The 20,428-nt window shown below is 47.5% G+C and overlaps 1 protein-coding gene across 1 annotated transcript; it reads left to right on the forward strand.

Annotated features, from left to right (window-relative positions):
- The first annotated feature begins 8,661 nt into the window (after positions 1 to 8,661).
- ARHGDIA (Rho GDP dissociation inhibitor alpha) lies at positions 8,662 to 20,224 on the forward strand. Its single transcript, XM_069952391.1, has 6 exons — positions 8,662 to 8,818; positions 14,507 to 14,713; positions 14,966 to 15,049; positions 15,143 to 15,219; positions 15,315 to 15,378; positions 18,785 to 20,224. Exons 2-6 carry the CDS (start codon positions 14,524 to 14,526, stop codon positions 18,982 to 18,984), a joined length of 615 nt encoding a protein of 204 aa, XP_069808492.1. The 5' UTR covers positions 8,662 to 8,818; positions 14,507 to 14,523; the 3' UTR covers positions 18,985 to 20,224.
- Positions 20,225 to 20,428: the final 204 nt, after the last annotated feature.

The raw sequence follows: 20,428 nt of genomic DNA on the forward strand, positions 1-20,428 counted from the left end.
AACTCAGTTGCATTGAAGTAAATGGAGCCTAATGGCAAACCACACCTGAACTTGAGACAAGAGTGGGGCAAAAGTGGCCATGTTTTTGTAGTGCTGGATAACCTCTTTAAGTCCAATTTTCTGTAACTTCTCTATCAGCTCTTTATGGGGAACTGTATCAAAGGCTTTGCTGAAGTTCAGATAGGCGAAATCCACAGCACCACCTTTATCCAGCTCTTTTGTAACATAATCAAAGAAATCAATGAGATTAGTCTGAAATGATCGGCCCTCAGTAAAGCCATGCTGGTCTGGATCCTTCAAATTGTTGATTCTTAGGTGATCCATTATCTTTTTCGAAGTTTTTCCATAATTTTTACTACTACAGATGTCAAGCTAACTGGCCTGTAGTTACTGGGCTCTTCTCTACTCCCTTTCTTGTCGATGGGTATAACATTGGCCATTCTTCAATTATCAGTAACATCTCCTGTTAGCAGGGATAGTCAGCTCACAGCTGATTCGTACGTCAAGCTAGAGTGTGTGGGGCCCTCCAAACAACCACTGATAGATTATGTCGGTGGTGATAGGGATCGGCTGAGATAAACACTCCTGTGTATGGCAAGAACGGGTGGTAGGTGGGAGAGATAACTGATGACCGAACATTCCATGGCCCCCCCCCCCGGTCAGTTCCCACCTGTTTTTTTTTACTGCCCATTCTACCTCAGTTAGAGCAGAGAGAGCAGATGCTTCTCTAGATATGTAGGGAAACCAACTGGAGCTCTGTTCACACCTTGTTAACCCCTAGACGACCCTGGACGTACATGTACATCCTGGGTGTCTAATCTGCTATGAAACACGCTCCGGGGCGGAACATTCTTTATAGCAAGTGGGGGCTGACTGCAATCAGCAGCCAGTACCTCACAGTTAATGACAGGCTGCACCAATCGCACTACAGCCTGTCATTAACCCCTAAACAGCTCCTGTCACTTACCAATTGGGACCCCCACAGTCCCGATCGCTGTGCTGGACCGCCGGAGGTCTCTTACCCTTCCTCTTTGTGGTCTGATAGGCGTTCTGCTCATTCAGTCTGTCTTATCCCATTATACAAATAAAGCATACAAAAATAAATAAAATAAACATATTATATACCATGGCGTGCGTAATTATCTGATCTATTAAAATATAACAATAGTCATCCCGTCGGTGAACGGCGTAAACGAAAAGAGGGAAAAGAGTGCCAGGATTACAGATTTTTGTTATATTATATATATGAAAAAAATTCATAAAAAGTGACCAAAACATCTGATGTATACAAATATGGTATTAATAAAACATAAAGATTTTGTCCCATACAGCCCTGTGGGTGAAAAACGAAAATAGTTATAGGAGTCACAATAGGATCATTTTATTAATAATTAATTGCACAAAACAAATGTTACAACATTGCATTCTTTTTTTTTCCAATTTCACCAATTTATATTTCATAAATAATACCATACATGTTATGGTAGAATGAAAGATGCCATTACAAAGGACACCTGTCCTAAAAAAATCCTATTACATGGCCCTGTAGATAGAAAAATGAAAGTGCTAGAGTTTTTAGAAGGGGAGGAGGAAAAAACGAAAACACAAAAATGAAAATTGGTGTGGTCATTTTGATAATTTTGGGCTTGGACTTCAAAGGGTTAAAACACTTGCATTTATCCTCCCCATATAAAATTTCGGTTTAGGTTTCTGTGCAGAAGTCTTAGTGAAAGAACTGAGGTGTGGAGGGTCGTGTCTTTTATCTACACAGGTTTCCTGTTCTTGCGGTAGGAGGTTTCTTCCTCAGGGGTGCTGTTGTGGAAACTGTCATGCTGATTTAATTATAAAAACAGACTGGCTACTTTAAGGTTACAAACCCACTTGCCGGATCTGCAGCGAGTCTCCTTGCTGCGTTTTTGCAGGGAGACTCGTTGCAGATCCCGGCCCTATACTTTCAATAGCAGAGAAACTCGCAGCAGGGATGTACATCCCTGCTGCGATTTTGTCTGCAGCCCGCCCCATTAACCCCCCGGCCGCAGGACATTATACATTACCCGGTCCCCGTTCCTGCTTGCTTCGGGGCTCCCGGTGTCTTCACGGTCCGCCGGGCCAATCAGTGCGCTGCGGCGGGGCAGCGCACTGATTGGCCGGGCGGAACGTGCCGGGAGCCGCTTAAGCAAGCAGGAGCCGGGATCAGGTAATGTATATCCTGCCCGCCCTCCTGCAGCCCCCGGCCGCATGATCGCCCCCAGCCCCACAGCCCCCGGCCGCACGATCGCCCGCAGCCCGTGGCCGCACGATCGCCCCCAGCCCCGCAACCCCCGGCCGCACAATCGCCCCCAGCCCCGCAACCCCCGGCCGCACGATCGCCCCCAGCCCCGCAGCCCCCGGCCGCACGATCGCCCGCAGCCCCCGGCCGCACGATCGCCCCCAGCCCCCGGCCGCACGATCGCCCCCAGCCCCGCAACCCCCGGCCGCACGATCGCCCCCAGCCCCGCAACCCCCGGCCGCACGATCGCCCCCAGCCCCGCAGCCCCCGGCCACACGATCGCCCCCAGCCCCCGGCCGCACGATCGCCTGCAGCCCTGCAGCCCCCGACCGCACGATCGCCCCCAGCGGGCGATCGTGCAGCCGGGGGCTGCGGGCGATCATGCGGCCGGGGGCTGCAGGCGATCGTGCGGCCGGGGGCTGGGGGCGATCGTGCGGCCGGGGGTTGCGGGGCTGGGGGCGATCGTGCGGCCGGGGGCTGGGGGCGATCGTGCGGCCGGGGGCTGCGGGGCTGGGGGCGATCGTGCGGCCGGGGGCTGCGGGGCGATCGTGCGGCCGGGGGCTGCGGGGCGATCGTGCGGCCGGGGGCTGGGGGCGATCGTGCGGCCGGGGGCTGGGGGCGATCGTGCGGCCGGGGGCTGCGGGGCGATCGTGCGGCCGGGGGCTGGGGGCGATCGTGCGGCCGGGGGCTGCGGGGCGATCGTGCGGCCGGGGGCTGCGGGGCGATCGTGCGGCCGGGGGCTGCGGGGCTGGGGGCGATCTTGGGGCTGGGGGCGATCGGGGCTGCAGGGGGCCGGGCAGGATATACATTACCTGATCCCGGCTCCTGCTTGCTTCAGCGGCTCCCGGCACGTTCCGCCCGGCCAATCAGTGCGCTGCCCCGCCGCAGCGCACTGATTGGCCGGGCGGGCCGTGAAGACACCGGGAGCCCCGAAGCAAGCAGGAACGGGGACCGGGTAATGTATAATGTCCTGCGGCCAGGGGGTTAATGGGGCGGGCTGCAGACAAAATCGCAGCAGGGATGTACATCCCTGCTGCGAGTTTCTCTGTTATTGAAAGTATAGGGCCGGGATCTGCAGCGAGTCTCCCTGCAAAAACGCAGCAAGGAGACTCGCTGCAGATCCGGCAAGTGGGTTTGTAACCTAAGGGATATTCCCATCTCAGCCGTGAGCGGTGGCAAGCGACAGAATCAGCCAGAACTCTGAATATACCTTAAAGGGGAACTCCACATAAGGAAAAAAAATTTCTATTAAAAGTAAATTAAAAGTTATATAGATGTGTCTATATAATGTATTACCATACCTGTACGGTTCTGCCACACTGGTAGCTGATAGAAATCCAGGAAGTGAAAAAAAAATGTCCTCTGTGCCAATTCACATTGTCTCCTGCTCCTGCTGCTATCCCTCTTAGGAGACAAATCTTCCATGCCTCTGTCTCGCATTGTGTGTGTTTGCTGAGCACAGGCTGATGATGCAGACAGGGGGCAGGGCGTGATGTCCCAGGAGGCTTGGCTGGATCACCCAATCCCCTGAGTGATTCACCATCTGTGACTGTCCAGAAGCAGGCGTTGCACTGATTTCTCTAATTGAGCAGAAGTGTGCAGTGAAATTAGGGCTGTGTTCACACATGTTGGAGCGTCATTGCAGTACTGCAGCGTATTCACAAAAATGATGCAGTAACACGAGTAAATGATGCTAAACGGCAGAGTTGGTCAGAGCTGGCACTGCCAATCCCACCTGGACAAAAAACAAGGCATAAACATTATATCCCATGTAAGATAATATTGGATAAATTCCTTATTGTGGGGCTCAACTTTAAAGATAACAGATGCTTGATCATAATCATAATACGTGCGTGGAGATGAAAAGAAGATTTTTTTTCCCAAAAAGTTCTTTACTTTATTCCAATATCAGCGCTACAGGTAGAGAATACAGCGTGCTGTGTGGTGTTATAGGTAGAGAATACAGTGTGCTGTGTGGTGTTACAGGTAGAGAATACAGTGTGCTGTGTGGTGTTATAGGTAGAGAATACAGTGTGCTGTGTGGTGTTACAGGTAGAGAATACAGTGTGCTGTGTGGTACTACAGGTAGAGAATACAGCGTGCTGTGTGGTGTTACAGGTAGAGAATACTGCGTAATGTGTGGTGTTACAGGTAGAGAATACAGCGTGCTGTGTGGTGTTACAGGTAGAGAATACAGCGTGCTGTGTGGTGTTACAGGTAGAGAGTACAGTGCGCTGTGTAGTATTACAGGTAGAGAATACAGTGTGCTGTGTGGTGTTACAGGTAGTAACTGTGTGCTGTGTGGGTGGAACCACAATGAAATGATAAAGTACTACAAATAATTCAGTAACTCAATGAAACTACAATGTGTGAACACAGCCTAGATGTTCTGCCACAGATTTTGGCGGGGAATGGGCAGGGTGGAGGACTGTGATGAACAGCTGAGGGAAAGCAATGCTTTCTGGAACCAGCACTGCATCCTGGGAACTGCTCAATCAGGAATTACAGAAACACAATACAGAACAAAAAAAACCCCAAAACAAATGGATTTTTTGTAGTTTCAAAACTGGGATAGATAGGTAAGTAATGCTATATACTTCTGCAGAAGTTTCTTTTTTTTTTAACCTCTACCTGGAGTACCCTTTTAAGAGTGGCCTGAAAGGGTGACGATTAGAGATGAGTGCAACTCGAGCATGCTTAAGTGCGATTGCTCATCATTTAATTACTGGTAGCTAACAAAGCTGCATGCAGCCCTAGGGAGTCTCTAGACATTGGCACCATTTTGGGTTAGATGGAACTTTTTAATTGCTTTTCTTTTTAAAGGGGTAGTGCGGCGGTAAAAAATTATTCACAGAATAACACACATTACAAAGTTATACAACTTTGTAATGTATGTTATGTCTGTGAATGGCCCCCTTCCCCTAGTCCCACCACCCCCACCCGTGTCCCCGGAAGTGTAGTGCTTTATACCTACCTGATCCGTGCCGACACGCGTCCGCCATCTTGTGCCAAACGTCATCTTCAGCCGGCCAGCCCGAACATCATCAGCCGCTGAGCCGCGATTGGCCGAGCACAGTTATGCTCAGCCAATCGCGGCTGAGCAGCTGATGACGCGGCCGGCACTCGGGAAGATCGAAGGTGTTCGGGCCGGCCGGCCGAAGATGACGCTTGGCACAAGATGGCGGACGCGTGTCGGCGCTGATCAGGTATGTATAAAGCACTACACTTCCGGGTACACGGGTGGGGGTGGTGGGACACGGAGAAGGGGGCCATTCACAGACATAACATACATTACAAAGTTGTATAACTTTGTAATGTGTGTTATTCTGTGAATAATTTTTTACCGCCGCACTACCCCTTTAAGTAAATCTGTTAACATTACAAACTGCTGACACTGGTGAAGAAGTTGTCCAGGCAAAACGAACTTATCCATAGGATGGGGAACAAGTAAGAGATTGCGGGGGGACCTCCATACCCCCCGGCTCCTTTGTTATGAATAAAGCCCAGAGTACGGCATGTGGCCCTGGGCTCTATTTATTCCTATGGAGCCGCTTACAGCACTCAGCTGTTTCTGGCAGCTCCAAAGGGATGAATAGAGCCCAGGGTCACGTGCCGTACTCACGGCTGTATTCAAAGGAGCCAGGGGCCAATAAGGAGATCAGCGGCGGTATGGAGGTCAGACCCCCGCAATCTCTTACTTGTCCAATGGACAGGAGACATTAGTTTAGCCTGGGCAAGCTCTTTAAAGGGGTTATCCAGGTAACAAAAACAATATTCTAAACCAGGGATGGCGAACCTTCTGCCCTTCAGCTGTTGCAAAACTACAATTTCCATCATGCCTGAACAGCCAAAGCTAAAGCTTTGGCTGTCCAGGCATGATGGGACAGCCATCATATGATTGGACAGCCACCCTATGTCTAATATACATGTATAATCAATCTTGCAACATTTCCCTGTTTTTTTTGCATTGTTATCAGCCCTGGTTTTTTAAAATCCTCTACTCTGGGTCCACTCTGACCACGCTCAGCTCCCTCTTCCCCCCTCCCTTTGTAGTCACAGGACATGTGATCTCCTCCCTGGGGGCCGGGTTAGCTGTCTATTCACTTGGTAACCCGACCCCTGGAGACATTATCTGCATCATCTCCATGCACCTGTGCTGCTTCTATAAACTTAAAGTGACTGTACCACCAGGCCCAGACTGAAGCACTGGAGGCGGCTGACACACCCTTAGTGGGAGGAAACTCCAGCCCCTCTATGACGTGACTCCATTAGAATCAAAGGAACCCCATCATAGAGGGGCTAGGGTTTCCTCCCACTAAGGGTGGGTCGGCCCGCCTCCAGTGCTTCAGCCTGGGCCTGGTGGTACAGTCACTTTAAACAGTTTACACAGAGAGATTTATCTGACAGATTTTTGAAGCCAAAGCCAGGAATGAATTTGAAAAAAGGAGAAATCTCAGTCTTTCCTTTATGACCTTATTCCCTGTTTATAGTCTATTCCTGGCTGTGGCTTCACAAATCTGTCAGATAAATCTCTTTGTGTAAATGCACCGTTACATGTGTCCCTGAGCCTAGGTTTCTGTAATATGAAAAGTTATAGTTCTATATCTGCTTGCTGTCAGTGAATGCAGGCATATGTACTTTTCTTTGCGTCACAGCTCTGTATATTGTAATGTTCTTAGAGTCTGGATGAAACTAGAATGTTTTCATTCACAGTCAGCAGGCAGAGATCTAAACCTTCAATGCACCCCCACCCCCTGGTAACAGATGCCTGTTATGCAGCACATAGCTACACCGCGCGTCAGCTCTGCCACATCTTCAGTTAGTATGAAATACATATTGGGGTGAAAAAAACAGTCCTTTGTTTACTGTGCAATAGTATTGACAGCAGTGGACAGGAAAGAAAGCTAAGGGGGCGAGTACGGAAACTGGCCAATCAGGGAGATGCATGATGGGAAATGTAGTTTCCTATCTTGGTTATAGGTCCGCTTTTAGAAAAACTTGTAACTCAGGCAGGGCCGTTTCTAGTGGTGGGCCGGCCGCTCGCCCCATCATCTACCCCTCCGCTCACCCCATTATTTGACATATCGCCGCCACCCCTTCTGGGACCACACTCAGCATCGGCAAGGCCGCCGCCGCCCTGGCACACCCCGGTGTTGGGTTGGGGTATTACTATGGGGCAGAGCATGGGGGGGAATTATTGCTATATGGACAAAGCACGGGGGGGGGGGGGGGGGGAACAGGGGGGATTATTACTATGGGGGAGCACATGGGGGATAATTACTATGGGGCAGTGCACAGGGGTGATTATTACTTTGGGGGTTCGGAGCACAGGGGGATAATTACTATGGGGGAGCACAGGGGAACATTACTATGGGGGAGCACAGGGGGGATTATTACTATGGGGGGGAGCACAGGGGGGATAATTACTATGGGGGGAGCACAGGGGGGATAATTACTATGAGGTGAGCAAAGGGGGAATTATTACTATGGGGGGGAGCACAGGTGGGATTATTACTATTACTATATGGGGGCACAACAGAGGATCCTATAAACAGGGGGCAACCCACATACCTACTGACATTACTGCACAAGACACACAAAAACGTGGAAATTGTTGTAAAAGTGTGGAGCCTAAGATGTTTGGCAGGTTCAGAAGAGATGAATTGTGGCTGGAAGAAATCATCATGGTGGCCTGGGCCAGATGGAAAGGAAAAGGAAAGTGACGCCACAGATCAAAGAAGGCATAATCTGTGAGTCGCTGTATGACTTTTTTTTGGGGGGTGGGGTGGGGGGGACGCTTTTAGCAAGATTCGCCCTGCAGCCGAAATTACCTAAAAGAGGCCCTGAACTCAGCAATAACAGCAGCTGGAAAGACAGGGCACATGGTACCTTTCATATATCCGTCTGTGCTTCCATAGTGTAAAAAGTCATAGTGCAAAGTGTCAAGGGGCTTTTCCAAGGTCCTACTGCTGGGATACCTCCTTGCTCCCCCTCTTAAGCAGGATAAGGGATGGGAGGGGAGGCGGTGTTACACCATACAGCAGATCAGGAGCTCGGGAACATCTCTGACATTTTACACAGTAAAGTAAAAACATTTTTCTACATTCTGGAATCACAGACATATTAAAGGTACCATGCATCTCTTTGACCTAACAGTCAGCAGGTTGCAATGTGAATTGCAGCTGTCAGATTCCTTTTGATTTCTTTCTGGGATATGAGGCGTTTCCATTATTGATTTGGAAAAATTGCTGCTTTCAAATGATAAATGTGCAGGACTGTTCCCAGGAGTGCGCACACTGCGTTTATATTCTAGAGTATACGGTTCGTCCACCGTTTGCCGCCACCTCTCGCTTTACGGTCACAGCTCACTGTGTACACCCGCTTCGCAGACCAGCACTCACCTTACCGGGGTGTACCAACATGGCCCCTCAGGCGGAAATTACGCACATCCTGGAAAGGAAGAGGAGAGCTCACGGTGGGGCGTGTCCGGCCATCATTCGCCATTCCTGAGGGTGGGAGCTGTAAGAGCGGGGAACCGAACCGGCAGCGGTAAGTGTCGTGTCCAGGCTGGCCCGGCTGCTCGGTGCTGATTGGGCGGAGAGGCGCTGCAGGGGGTGTAGGGGGCAGCGGCCGCTGACTGACAGGTGGAGTGACAGCCGGCTCCAGCCCAGTATACGGAGCAGGTGATCGGTGTCACCCCCACACATTCTCCTCTGATGCACCTAGACCCACTGATCCTGATGCACATAGACTTACTGATCCTGATGCACATAGATTTACTGATCCTGATGCACATACACTTACTGATCCTGATGCACATAGACTTACTGATCCTGATGCACATAGATTTACTGATCCTGATGCACATAGATTTACTGATCCTGATGCACATAGATTTACTGATCCTGATGCACATAGATTCACTGATCCTGATGCACATAGATTCACTGATCCTGAGCAACATAGATTCACTGATCCTGATGCACATAGATTCACTGATCCTGATGCACATAGATTCACTGATCCTGATGCAGCCAGACCCACTGATCCTGATGCACCCAGACCCACTGATCCTGATGCACCCAGACCCACTGATCCTGATGCACCCAGACCCACTGATCCTGATGCACCCAGACCCACTGATCCTGATGCACCCAGACCCACTGATCCTGATGCACATAGAGAATTAGTACATCCCCATACACCTCATATAAAGAACCACAAGAGATTTCAGCTCTGAAGCTGCAGAACTAAAAAATGCAGGCTGTAGCTCAGGAACAGTAATACAGGGAGAATGACTCATGGTGTAATTTTATGGGGTCTCACCTTTTCCTTATTAGGGCTTTGTGGGTGGGGGGGCCCGGCCTTTCCTTGTGGATCTGAATGTCCGCCATGTAATGCCACATCTGTAGTGCCAAGTATTAACCCCTTCCACATCATAGCTGTACATTGCAGCAAAGGACTGACCACCTCTTCTGCTGCAGGCATGACCACATAAGTGGCACTGTGATAGTGAGGCAGGTGCCCAGGATGGCCTTGTTAGGTCGCACCTCCAGAATACACTCCTGCCTGGGCGTTTTATATACATAACCTGTAAATACAAAGGTGGAAACATGCAATAAACATTTGTTTCTAATAATTTTTATTCAATAAACAGTGGGAAAAAACCAAGCCAACACATTCAGTATTACTTTCCTGCTGCCAGAATACATTGAGATGGTTACTGGGCCTCCTGGAGTCACCTATACAATTTGTTGTTTGAGACCATACTAAAGCTTAAAGGGCATCTCTGATTAAAGAAGTAAGCGCTGCCTGCTAGGGCTGTAATTGGGGAAGTAAACACAGGGGTCACGCTGGAGCATGGGAGGTAAGTACACCGTAGTAGAGATGAATTTGTAGTAATAACACAGTGAAGCGCTTCATTATCTCAGCAATCCGCTCATCAGCCGGCTGCCTTTTAACTCAGTGCCGCTCCACCCGGGTGCTGGGAAAAGCTGGATCCAATCCTGGAAAACGTCTCCCACTTTTCCAGGATTGGATCCAGCTTTTCCTAGCACCCGGGTGGAGCGGCACTGAGTTAAAAGGCAGCCGGCTGATGAGCGGATTGCTGAGATAATGAAGCGCTTCACTTTGGTTATTACTGTAAATTTGCTCATCTCTACTACGGTGTACTCACCTCCCATGCTCCAGCGTGACCCCTGTGTTTACTTCCCGATGACACAATGTCCCCTCTTTGCTGATGACGTCTGCACTGCAGCCTCAATCGGTTGTCAGGAAATTGTGTTATCAGGGTAAGTAAATGGGCGGGGGCAGGATGAGTACAACGCGGTTTATTATTTTATAAACCTAGCAGGCAGCAGTTGAAGTAAATCAGAGAACCCCTTTAAGAATCAGTTTATAAATTACCAAGTTGTGATTGGTGGAGGTCTGGCTGCTCAGACACCTAGTGATCTCTAGAACAAAGGAACAGAAGTGCTCGTCTGTGTTCCTCCTTTTCTGCTTGTCTTCCTTTAGAAAGCTGAGAACACAGAGTACGGACTGAGTGAAAGTCTCATATTCTCTATGACGGGTGGGGAACCTTCAGTTCTTTGGTCCGACCCCTCACTGATAACGGGGACCGCACCATGGGGTCTGGGCTTGACTGCGTCATCGTTTAAACAATGCACAGAAGCGATAGGGCCATTCCCAGCGTGGTGCGCAGCATGTGTCACACTCTGTACACTGCCATTTTCTAATATTACATACAGGTCGGTAGGTGGACAGTATGTGTAATAGGGTTATGAAGGGGGAGATTTATCAAACATGGTGTAAAGTGAAACTGGCTCAGTTCCCCCTAGCAACCAATCAGATTCCACCTTTCATTTTCCAAAGAGTCTGTGAGGAATGAAAGGTGGAATCTGATTGGTTGCTAGGGGCAACTGAGCCAGCTTCACTTTCCACCATGTTTGATAAATCTCCCCCTTCATAACCCTATTACACATACTGTCCACCTACTTTTAGACCACCCTGTATATCAGTTTTGAACAAGGAGCTGGAATATGTTTCCGAGTGTCTGTCCTCACCACTGAATAAAAAGCTAGATTAATAATCAAGTGCCAACTTAATAGTCGACTTGTACAGAGCACCCTACTCTTAGGCCTGAGAATGATGTTATAAATGTCCAGATAGCGGAAGTTGTGTGAGACTTTATGTACACTATAATATCCAATATTAGGGGGGGTCACAGACTCACTATAAGAGCTGCCAGCTGTGCCACCCATTGGCCATGAGAGGGTCTTGGGGCCTCTTTACACAGGCTGACGCAGCAGCGATCAGTGAGATCAGCACTCGTTTACAGAGCCTTTAAAAGGCTCAATTAGTCATACAACCTATTAACTTAATGATACACCCCCGCACCTTCCTGTTTACATAGGAAGATGTACAGGCGACTGGCTGGTCCTTGTACACAGGACAATCAGCAGTTGGGGCCCTGCCTACCGATTATTGGCCCTTGTAAAAGGACCTTTACTGGGCGAAATTTACGAGGACTGGATCCATCTTTTCCCAGCACCCGGGGCACGGAGCGGAGCAGACTTTAAAGCACGCAGCCTAATGAGCAGAACCCGATAGGAACAAATCGATTTGCTTAGTTCCTGCTGTAAATTTGCTCATCTCTACTTTTGAACAGTAGACACCTTTAACAATTTCCTATATGCCTGGGCAAGACACAGATTAAAGGGGTTGTCCCATCAGATCATCAGATCCAGGCTCCTAGCAAACAACTGAGTTGGAGATGTAGCGGCCAGCCAGGCATTACCGCTCGTACACAGGAAATATAGTGTTACACGGCAGCCATTCAGATGAATGGTAATCCTTATAATACAATGACAGCTCAAGTCTGCCAGAATGGGAACTGCTATCATTGAGCGTGTATTCAGTGCAGGAACTCCTTATATACCACAGCTGAGCATATGGTCTTCATGGGACAGCCCCAGTAAAGAGTTATTTTACTGTATGCTCTATTATCAGGACTGTTCTAGAGTCTCTGGTGATGGTGTCCATTCTCATAGTCCCCAGCACAGTGCTTCTTGCATTTCAGTGGCTGTGCTGCTCCAGTGTAGCCTCATTCACTTGTATAGGGGCTAGGCTGCAGTACCACATACATTCATTTCCACATAGATGGCGCTGTGTCTTTGCTCCGCTGATTGGCGGTGGTTGAAGCTGGACTCAGGTGATCACAAATTGAAGGCATCTCCTATGGATAGAGCTAGGATAGCTGCAGTGTTCCAAAGGCTTTGCCCTATATCAGAAAGGAATTGGGAGGATCTGTAGCCTTGATTGTGAAACACTACGGAGCTGCTATTATACTGGTGCTATCGATCTACTGGGGTCACCTGTGTATTACAGGTACACATCACTGCCTCATATCACTACAGACAAAACTGGAAGTCTCCGCTTAGGGCCCTGTCACATGAAGGGGGTTATCTGCTGAATAGGGCAGCTGTCACTCCATTTAATAAAGACAACCATCAGTTGAGGAGGGAGCAATCGTTTGCTTGCTGGCTGATTGTTGTCTTTCAGTAAGTTTGACAGGCTGGGGACCATGCTGATGCCTGTGTTATATGGTATCCCTCTACCCAATAACCTGCACCACATTAAAGTTCCTCTCTCCATAGTCGTCTTTGGCAGCCGGTGGGGGAGGGGGGGGGGCTGCTGGTAGGGAACACTCTTTCTGAGGAAATCCTGTGATCTTACTAGTTAATGGCTCCAGCCTATTGTACCCTACCATATAGCAGTATCTGGATGCCATCTACTGAGTGTTGGGGCACATGGACATAAAGTTAATCCTTCCTCACCAATACTAATCTATGACTGTTCATAAGGGAGGGAAAGTACTCTGCAAGGACTCCCCACACCTGCAGTGATGCAGAATATAGGGGCCCTTCTAAACCCATCTAATGAATGAGTGTCTGTAGCAACGCTTGTTTCTGATGTCTATGTAAATGCCTCATAGACGGGTCAACAGAGTCTTTGATCTCAGTCATCAGTGGACATTATAAGTGTAAAGTGTATGGGGATAGTGACACATCTCAGTAATCCTGCAGACAGTCACATGTATCTTATTACACGAGGGGATATGCAGAGTATTATTAAAATATATCAAGTCTTCCCATACTTATTAGCTACTGTATGTCCTGCAGGAAATGATTTATTTTCAGTCTGACACAGTGCTCTCTGCTGACATCTCTGGCCGAGACAGGAACTCTGGGCAGTTCCTGTCTCGGCCAGAGATGTCAGCAGAGAGCACTGTGTCAGACTGAAAATAAAACACCTTTTCCTGCAGGACATACAGCAGCTAATAAGTCTGCGAAGGCTTGATATTTTTTTTTATTAGAAGTAAATTACAAATCTGTATAACTTTCTGACACCAGTTGATTTGAAAGAAAAAGATTTTCACTGGACAACCCCTTTAAGGGCTGCACATGGACCTGTGTAATGCATTATGTGTGGCTGACAGTGATGACGTTATAAGTCCGTAATGATCAGTGCAGCCTGCAGTATATATAGCTGTGTGAAGACTCAGTATACAGCATTGTAATCCTGCCCCATTCAGCCTGTGTAAAATGGCCTTTAGCAATACTGACCTTTAATACACAGCAGACTGAAGACTTATCCCAGTGCGGCAAGCTGACTGATAGATTTGGCACATCTTGCAAGACATATCAGGCACCACCTCCCCCTCATCCCTCCTCTGGGCTGGTTGGCTTTACACAACTCCACTTTGTCTCATCACTGTTCAGAACCAAGGTGTGAAGGATACCTAAAACTGGTATTTGGGGGCACAACATGTATGCCAGTCTCTTGGCACAGTAGGAGCTGGAAGTCTGGCACATTTTGCTTAGCACACCTGCACCACTCCTGTTTGCATGCAGAAGGTGGAAAGCTTATATTCCTGCTCTCAGCTGAGAAGTGTACACAGTTGTATCTAGTGCAGGCGTTGCCCTCTGAGCTGCTTGTTTGTTACAGTGTGTCAGTCTGCACTCCAGGCTCCTAGACTGGAAGTGATTGTAGTCACATCTCCGCTGAGTGCCGGACAGGTTACCAGCCTCTCGATGTTGTGTTCTCATTTGAGTACAGATATCTGGAGGAACGAAGATTAAGCTCGGAATGGCCCTTTACTAATGTTGTTGTGTCAGGTCTGTCCCTGTAGTTACAAAAGTTGATACTATTTTTTTTCTTGCCCCCCTATAACTAAAGGCTGCCCTCTCTGAACCATGGCTGAGCACGAACCCACTTCAGAGCAACTTGCACAAATCGCAGCAGAGAACGAAGAGGACGAACATTCAGTGAACTACAAGCCGCCGGCACAGAAAACTATCGAGGAGATACAAGCTCTGGACCAGGATGATGAGAGTCTGCGCAAGTACAAGGAAGCTTTGCTGGGACCTGTGCCCGCCACAGTGGGTACGCCACTTTATTATGAGTCGGGCAGGGCTGTGGTTGGTTTAGGGTTATGATCGGAGTAAGGCACTGTCTGTAGGGAGTCCTTGTGCTCACGTAGGCTTCTCCTCATACTCAAACACACTGATGAAACAGTCCCTGGACTTTTTGTATATGAGAGGGAAATGAGACTGGGGGAAGCTGCTGCTGAGTGATTCATCAGTCTATTTGGTTACATATTATTCCCAGATTATTATATATTTTCTTTCCCTGCAGATCCTTGTGCTCCAAATGTTGTCGTCACCAAACTGACCTTGGTATGTGCCGACGCTCCCGGGCCCCTGGAGTTGGACCTGACAGGTAAGCCAAGCTGAACTGGATAAGTTAAGAATCCCAGCCTCCTCAGTCTACGGCATGACTACAGGCAGTTTCTTTATCTTCTATGCACAACAGGAGATCTGGAGAAGTTTAAGAAACAGTCATTCACCCTTAAAGAAGGTGTTGAGTACAGAATCAAAATCAGCTTTAAGGTGAGGTGAATTATGGGTATAAGGACCTGGACTTGTCAGCTCGAAGATCATGCATCTAAATGGATTTAACCTGTTGTTTTCCTCTACCATAACAGGTTAACAAGGAAATAGTGTCCGGACTGAAATATCAGCAGCAGACACACAGGAAAGGTGTAAGATGTAAGTGTTTGGCTGAGTGTTCAGATTAATAGTCTTAGTGTAAAGCTTCATAGTTACTGGTATTGCTCTGCTCCCATCACATGATGCTTTCAACCAAATTATGCCCTAAAATGTTACTATCCAGTAGTCACACTACATTTTTTCTATACTCCTTAATGGTGCGTTCACACCTACAGGATCTGCAGCTGATTTTCTGCAGCAGATTTCATTTAAATAACTGAACACAGCATCAAATCTGCTGCAGATCTGCTGCAGATCCTGTAGGTGTGAACACACCCTAAAGAGGCACTGTCACAATTTTTAAAAATAAATCAATAGGGGTTGGGATTGCAAGTAATTGCTTTGTAATTACATGGTAAATTTTTTTAAAAAAATGTCTATATCCAAATCAACCTTAAACATGCAGCCACTAGGTGTCTCCCTTCTCAAACTGCAGTCCATGCTCCCTTCTGGTCTTTTCTCCTAAAAAGTAAAAAAAAATAAATAAATCATGGCCTAGGTACTTAGTTATGATACCATGGTGAAGCTCAGAGTGACTGCTTGCTATGTTATTGTCCTTCTGGCTTGGCTAGCTTGTCGATGTCAGGTGTGCATGAATGGTCTTTTTTGACAGAGACAAAGTGATGAGTGGACATTTTATTCTCATGCAAGCAGAAATATAATTCCTACAATGCCGCTGTAGTGTAGTAGTCAGGAAACACAAGGAAATGCACAATTAAGTAATATTTATATGTAAGTTAGTGTATGGCAGATGAGGGCTGCTAAACAGCTACAACTCCTATCATGCAGTTGTAGATATGCTAAGCTTTACGTCAATGGTTATGGTACATTCCTAGGGGTAGGGCTGCTGTCTTATTGTTTTAGATGGTAATTTGCTTTACTGAGGCAGAATTACATAATGTGTGCTGCAGTGACTCTCTCTCTCTCATGGAGCTATCCTCAGTGCAGTCCTCTACTGCCCTTACTTGGTGGGCTGAGAGGGCCGATGACATCACTTCCTGTACACTTCCACAGAGTTTAGGAGGACTGCAGATAAGATGAGCAAAGGAATGGGGCTAATTGCTGAAAAAGCAAAATATTTAATGAACAAAAAAGGGTTTAGGAAGGATCCCAGACACTGCCCAGGCAAATCTGCATCTGTTTTTGTAAGATACTTGATGACAAGCACACTTTAAAAATTCATGAAATTTTAATTAAGAAGTCGGTATTTAACTTCTTGAGGACGTATGGCGTAAGGGTACGTCATCCGTCCGCAAGAGGAGTTCAGAGGGGGGCCGCGATCCCGACTGCTATCTGCCAATGCCGCGGGGTCTTCTATGCGGCATTTCCTGGGGTCTAGTGGCAGGATCCCTTTATCTTACCGGGCCTCAGTGTCGGCATGATGCTGATCCCGGCTCGGTATTCTATTGCATTGGTCTGCAGCAGGCCAAAGCAATAGAGCACTGATCTCATGGATCGGTGCTGTGTAATACGACTACACTGATCTCTATGGGAGATCAGTGTAGTTGTATTAGAAGTCTCCCAGGGGGACTTCTAATTTCTGTGTATATGTAAAAAAAAAAAAAAAAGTTTTTCATTAATTAAAAAACTCCCTCCCCTCATAAAAGTCTGAATCGCCCCCTGTTTTATTTATTTCCCATTTTATAAATAAAAATAAATAAATAAATATGCTTGGTATCGCCACATGCCTAATTGTGCAAACTATTAATTTATCACATTTCTGATCTCGCACGGTAAAAAGCGTAAGCGCAAAGACCCGCCAAAGTGCAAAAATTTCCAATTTGCATATTCGCATATACGCAATCAAGGTACCAATAGAAAGAACACATCATGGCGTAAAAAATGACACCTCACACAGCCCCATAGACCAAAGGATAAAAGCACTTTAAGGCTATGTTCACACTACGTAAAAGTACGGCCGTTGTTGCCATCTGCCTATACTGCTATGGGATCCCAGCCGGAGCGTATACACATAGTATACTCTCTGGCCGGGATCCCAAACGGCTCTGCAAAGAACTGACATGTCAGTTTTCTGTGGCCGCAATTCAGTGAATTGGAGCCGCAGAAAGACGGGTCAGTTCACACAATGAAGCGAGCAGCTCCGGCCGCTTGATTTATTGTGTGCAGTGTGAAGTTCTGATGCGGGCGCGCGCTGATGCGCCTGCATCAGAACCCTGCGGCCGGAATGATCTTTGCAGAGACTGGCCGTTCTGTGAAACGGCTGGGTCACGGAACGGCCGGTCATATACGTAGTGTGAACATAGCCTAAGCATGGTCATAGAGCAATTTTAAGGAACGTTTATTTTCTGTAAAAGTTTTTATATAACATGTCAGTTTCTCCATAGGACGAACGGTGTAAAAACAAAGCCCCCCCCCCCCCCCCAAAGAAAAAGAATTGCGTTTATTTATTTCATAGAATTTTTTTTTTTTCTGGTTTCGCAGCATATTTTATGCAAAAATTAAGCCTGTCATTGCAAAGTACAATTAGTGAGATAAGGGCTCATGTGGGTTTCTAGGTGAAAAATTGCAAGTGCTATGGCCATTTAAACACAAGGAGTAAAAACAAAAATTGGCTCTGTCCTTAAGAGGTTAAAGGAAAAGTCCGGCCAAAAGTATTTTTTAATGTTATTACTCATGGAAAGTTATGCCAATTCCTAATGTACATTAATTATGGGAAATTCATCTATAGGGCTATTTCCCTTGATTTAGTAGATCACGGAGTTGAAATTGTCAAAGATTCGGTGATGTCACAAATCAGGGTGTAATTCCTATGTAGTGTCCAGCAGGGGGCGCACTATATATAGAAGTCTATGGACTGTATTGTGTCAATGGGGCTGTATGTAATGTAATGGAGTGTTATGTTACTGTATTGCACACTGTGTTTTATTGATTACGTTTATGAAATACTTTGGGGAGCAAGTGTACTTGTTCCCCAAAGTATTCCATAAACGTGGACGACAATGAGCAGGGAGGGAGAGAGGTGCCCGTGCATCCAACTACCTCTCCCCTCCCTCCCTTTTCAGTGCTGCTGCCACATATACACTGTACTATTCCTCCCATCATCTGTTCATAATATAAGCAGATGATGGGGGAGTAGTACCAGAGCCATGACCAGCATTCCGCCGCCGCGCTGCTGCACAGCCCCATTACCAGCATCCCCCCAACCAGCCCCTCCGCATTTCCCCTTAGATGACCAGCATCCCCTGCAGCCAGCCCGCGCCACCGCCGCTGCTTCTGCACCCGGATGCCCCCTTAGATTACCAGCATCCCCCGCAACCTGCCCGCAGTGGTTTTTTATGCAGTGTTTTTTACAATCTGTTTAGTAGGCTTTGGTTACATGTAGGTTTATGGTTAAAGTTCGAGGCTATTATCACCTTGCAGTAATGGAACGATTATTTTCTTCTAGTGGACAAGACAACCTACATGGTTGGAAGTTACGGTCCCCGTGTGGAGGAATATGAATTTCTCACTCCGGTAGAGGAGGCTCCCAGGGGTTTGCTGGCCAGGGCCTGCTACAATATGAAGTCTCTGTTCACTGATGACGATAAAACCAATCACCTCTCCTGGGAATGGAACCTGAACATCAGTAAAGAATGGAAGAACTAGGTCTGCCCAGAGAAGGCCCCTTTGGGGTCTATAATACCCCTCTGTCCTCCAACTCTCTGAGAGAAGCTGCCGGATTGTGTCCCACCTCCGTACCATGTGGTGTGTCCCCCCACAAGCTCTTCCCCATACTCCTTAAAAAAAAAAAAAAAGCCAAGTGGGATTGACGTTTCTGCCTTGTGTGGGCGCTGTTTGCCTTGCCCTGTGTTGTATGTATACTGCAGGATGACTGGGAGGAGGGAGTGCCCCCTGTCTGCTCACGTTGTTATGCCAGCTTAGTCAAGGTGCCTGGCCGCAGCAATTTGTGCTCGGAGTTCATTCCAAGGAATTCTTGCCATTCCCTCTTTTCTTTATTCCGCCGCCTTACAATCATTTCCTGCTCCATTGTTTCTGCCTATAAGAGGTTTGCCTTTTTTTTTTCCCCCCCACTTTTTTATAGCCATGTTGCCTTAATAATTTGCATTTGTTGCAGTAGGGGCATTGCCCGATGCTCCATTGGTTAAATGTGTGCCTCGCTTACAGTCTGCCTGTGTGTTATCCCAGTATTGGGTGGAAGTCACTTGCAAAGCTGCTTTTATTCCACATATTGCCGCCATGAGATCTTTATTGAAGGCACAGAGATCCTGAAGGTTTCTTCTTCCCTCCAGTACAGATTTCTATAGGACCAAACGTACGATGAAGTGTTATTCAGTGTCAGTCCTCCATCCATAGACCGCAGGGGCTGGAACACCCACTCTATAGTATATGGGCTAGATTGTATGATGTGCCAGTGTATTCACACTATTACTGCTTGTCTGTAATCAACCTGCTTCAACATACACACTGTCCATATGGCATTTAGAGTAGAAGATGATCTTAGAGAGATACGCCATACTAACGCTAGTACTGACATATGAATGTGGGGTTTTAGCTCAGACGGGCTGCTTTACATCCTGGGAAAAGTTGTGAAAGTGCTCTTCCTTTTGGATTATCAATATTTATTGCCTTGATTTCAAGTCCTTCCTCTGGTCATACTCCCAGATGCACCATTCTACCTGGGGGGGACTCCTGGGGTATCTGTATATCTGCAGCCTGGAGAGTCTTGGGGTGGGGGGTAGTTTCTCACGGACAGAGAAAACTTGTGGTTTATTTTGTTTTGTATTTGTTTTGTCTGTAACATTTCCCAAAAGCCAGAATAGCATGATAACACCAGTCATCTGCTTCCTTTTTATGACAAATAAAATTATTCCAGTTCTCGACACAATGCCTCCTGTCTGCTGTCTGTCCATGGGGACCACACTTTACTGAACCATCCCTGTTCCTATAGGTTCCCTGTTCCTGACCAGTGATAGTGATGTATCATTGGCACTGTGATGTTTTAGGATAGTGATTCCTACAACACCAGCCAGAAATGGGGTGGTAAGTCATTGCGGGTCACAGGGGCCTTCTCCCTGCCTTGTTAGAGCTC

Source organism: Dendropsophus ebraccatus, chromosome 14, assembly GCF_027789765.1.
Source record: "Dendropsophus ebraccatus isolate aDenEbr1 chromosome 14, aDenEbr1.pat, whole genome shotgun sequence".
In the NCBI taxonomy this organism is placed as follows: Eukaryota; Metazoa; Chordata; class Amphibia; order Anura; family Hylidae; genus Dendropsophus; species Dendropsophus ebraccatus.

Excerpts from the sequence above, each read along its gene's own strand:
- ARHGDIA (XM_069952391.1), top strand. The coding sequence starts at position 14,524 with ATGGCTGAGCACGAACCCACTTCAGAGCAACTTGCACAAATCGCAGCA. Across the intron at positions 15,220-15,314 it reads GAATCAAAATCAGCTTTAAG|GTTAACAAGGAAATAGTGTC; the intron begins GTGAGGTGAATT and ends CTACCATAACAG. Across the intron at positions 15,379-18,784 it reads ACACAGGAAAGGTGTAAGAT|TGGACAAGACAACCTACATG; the intron begins GTAAGTGTTTGG and ends ATTTTCTTCTAG.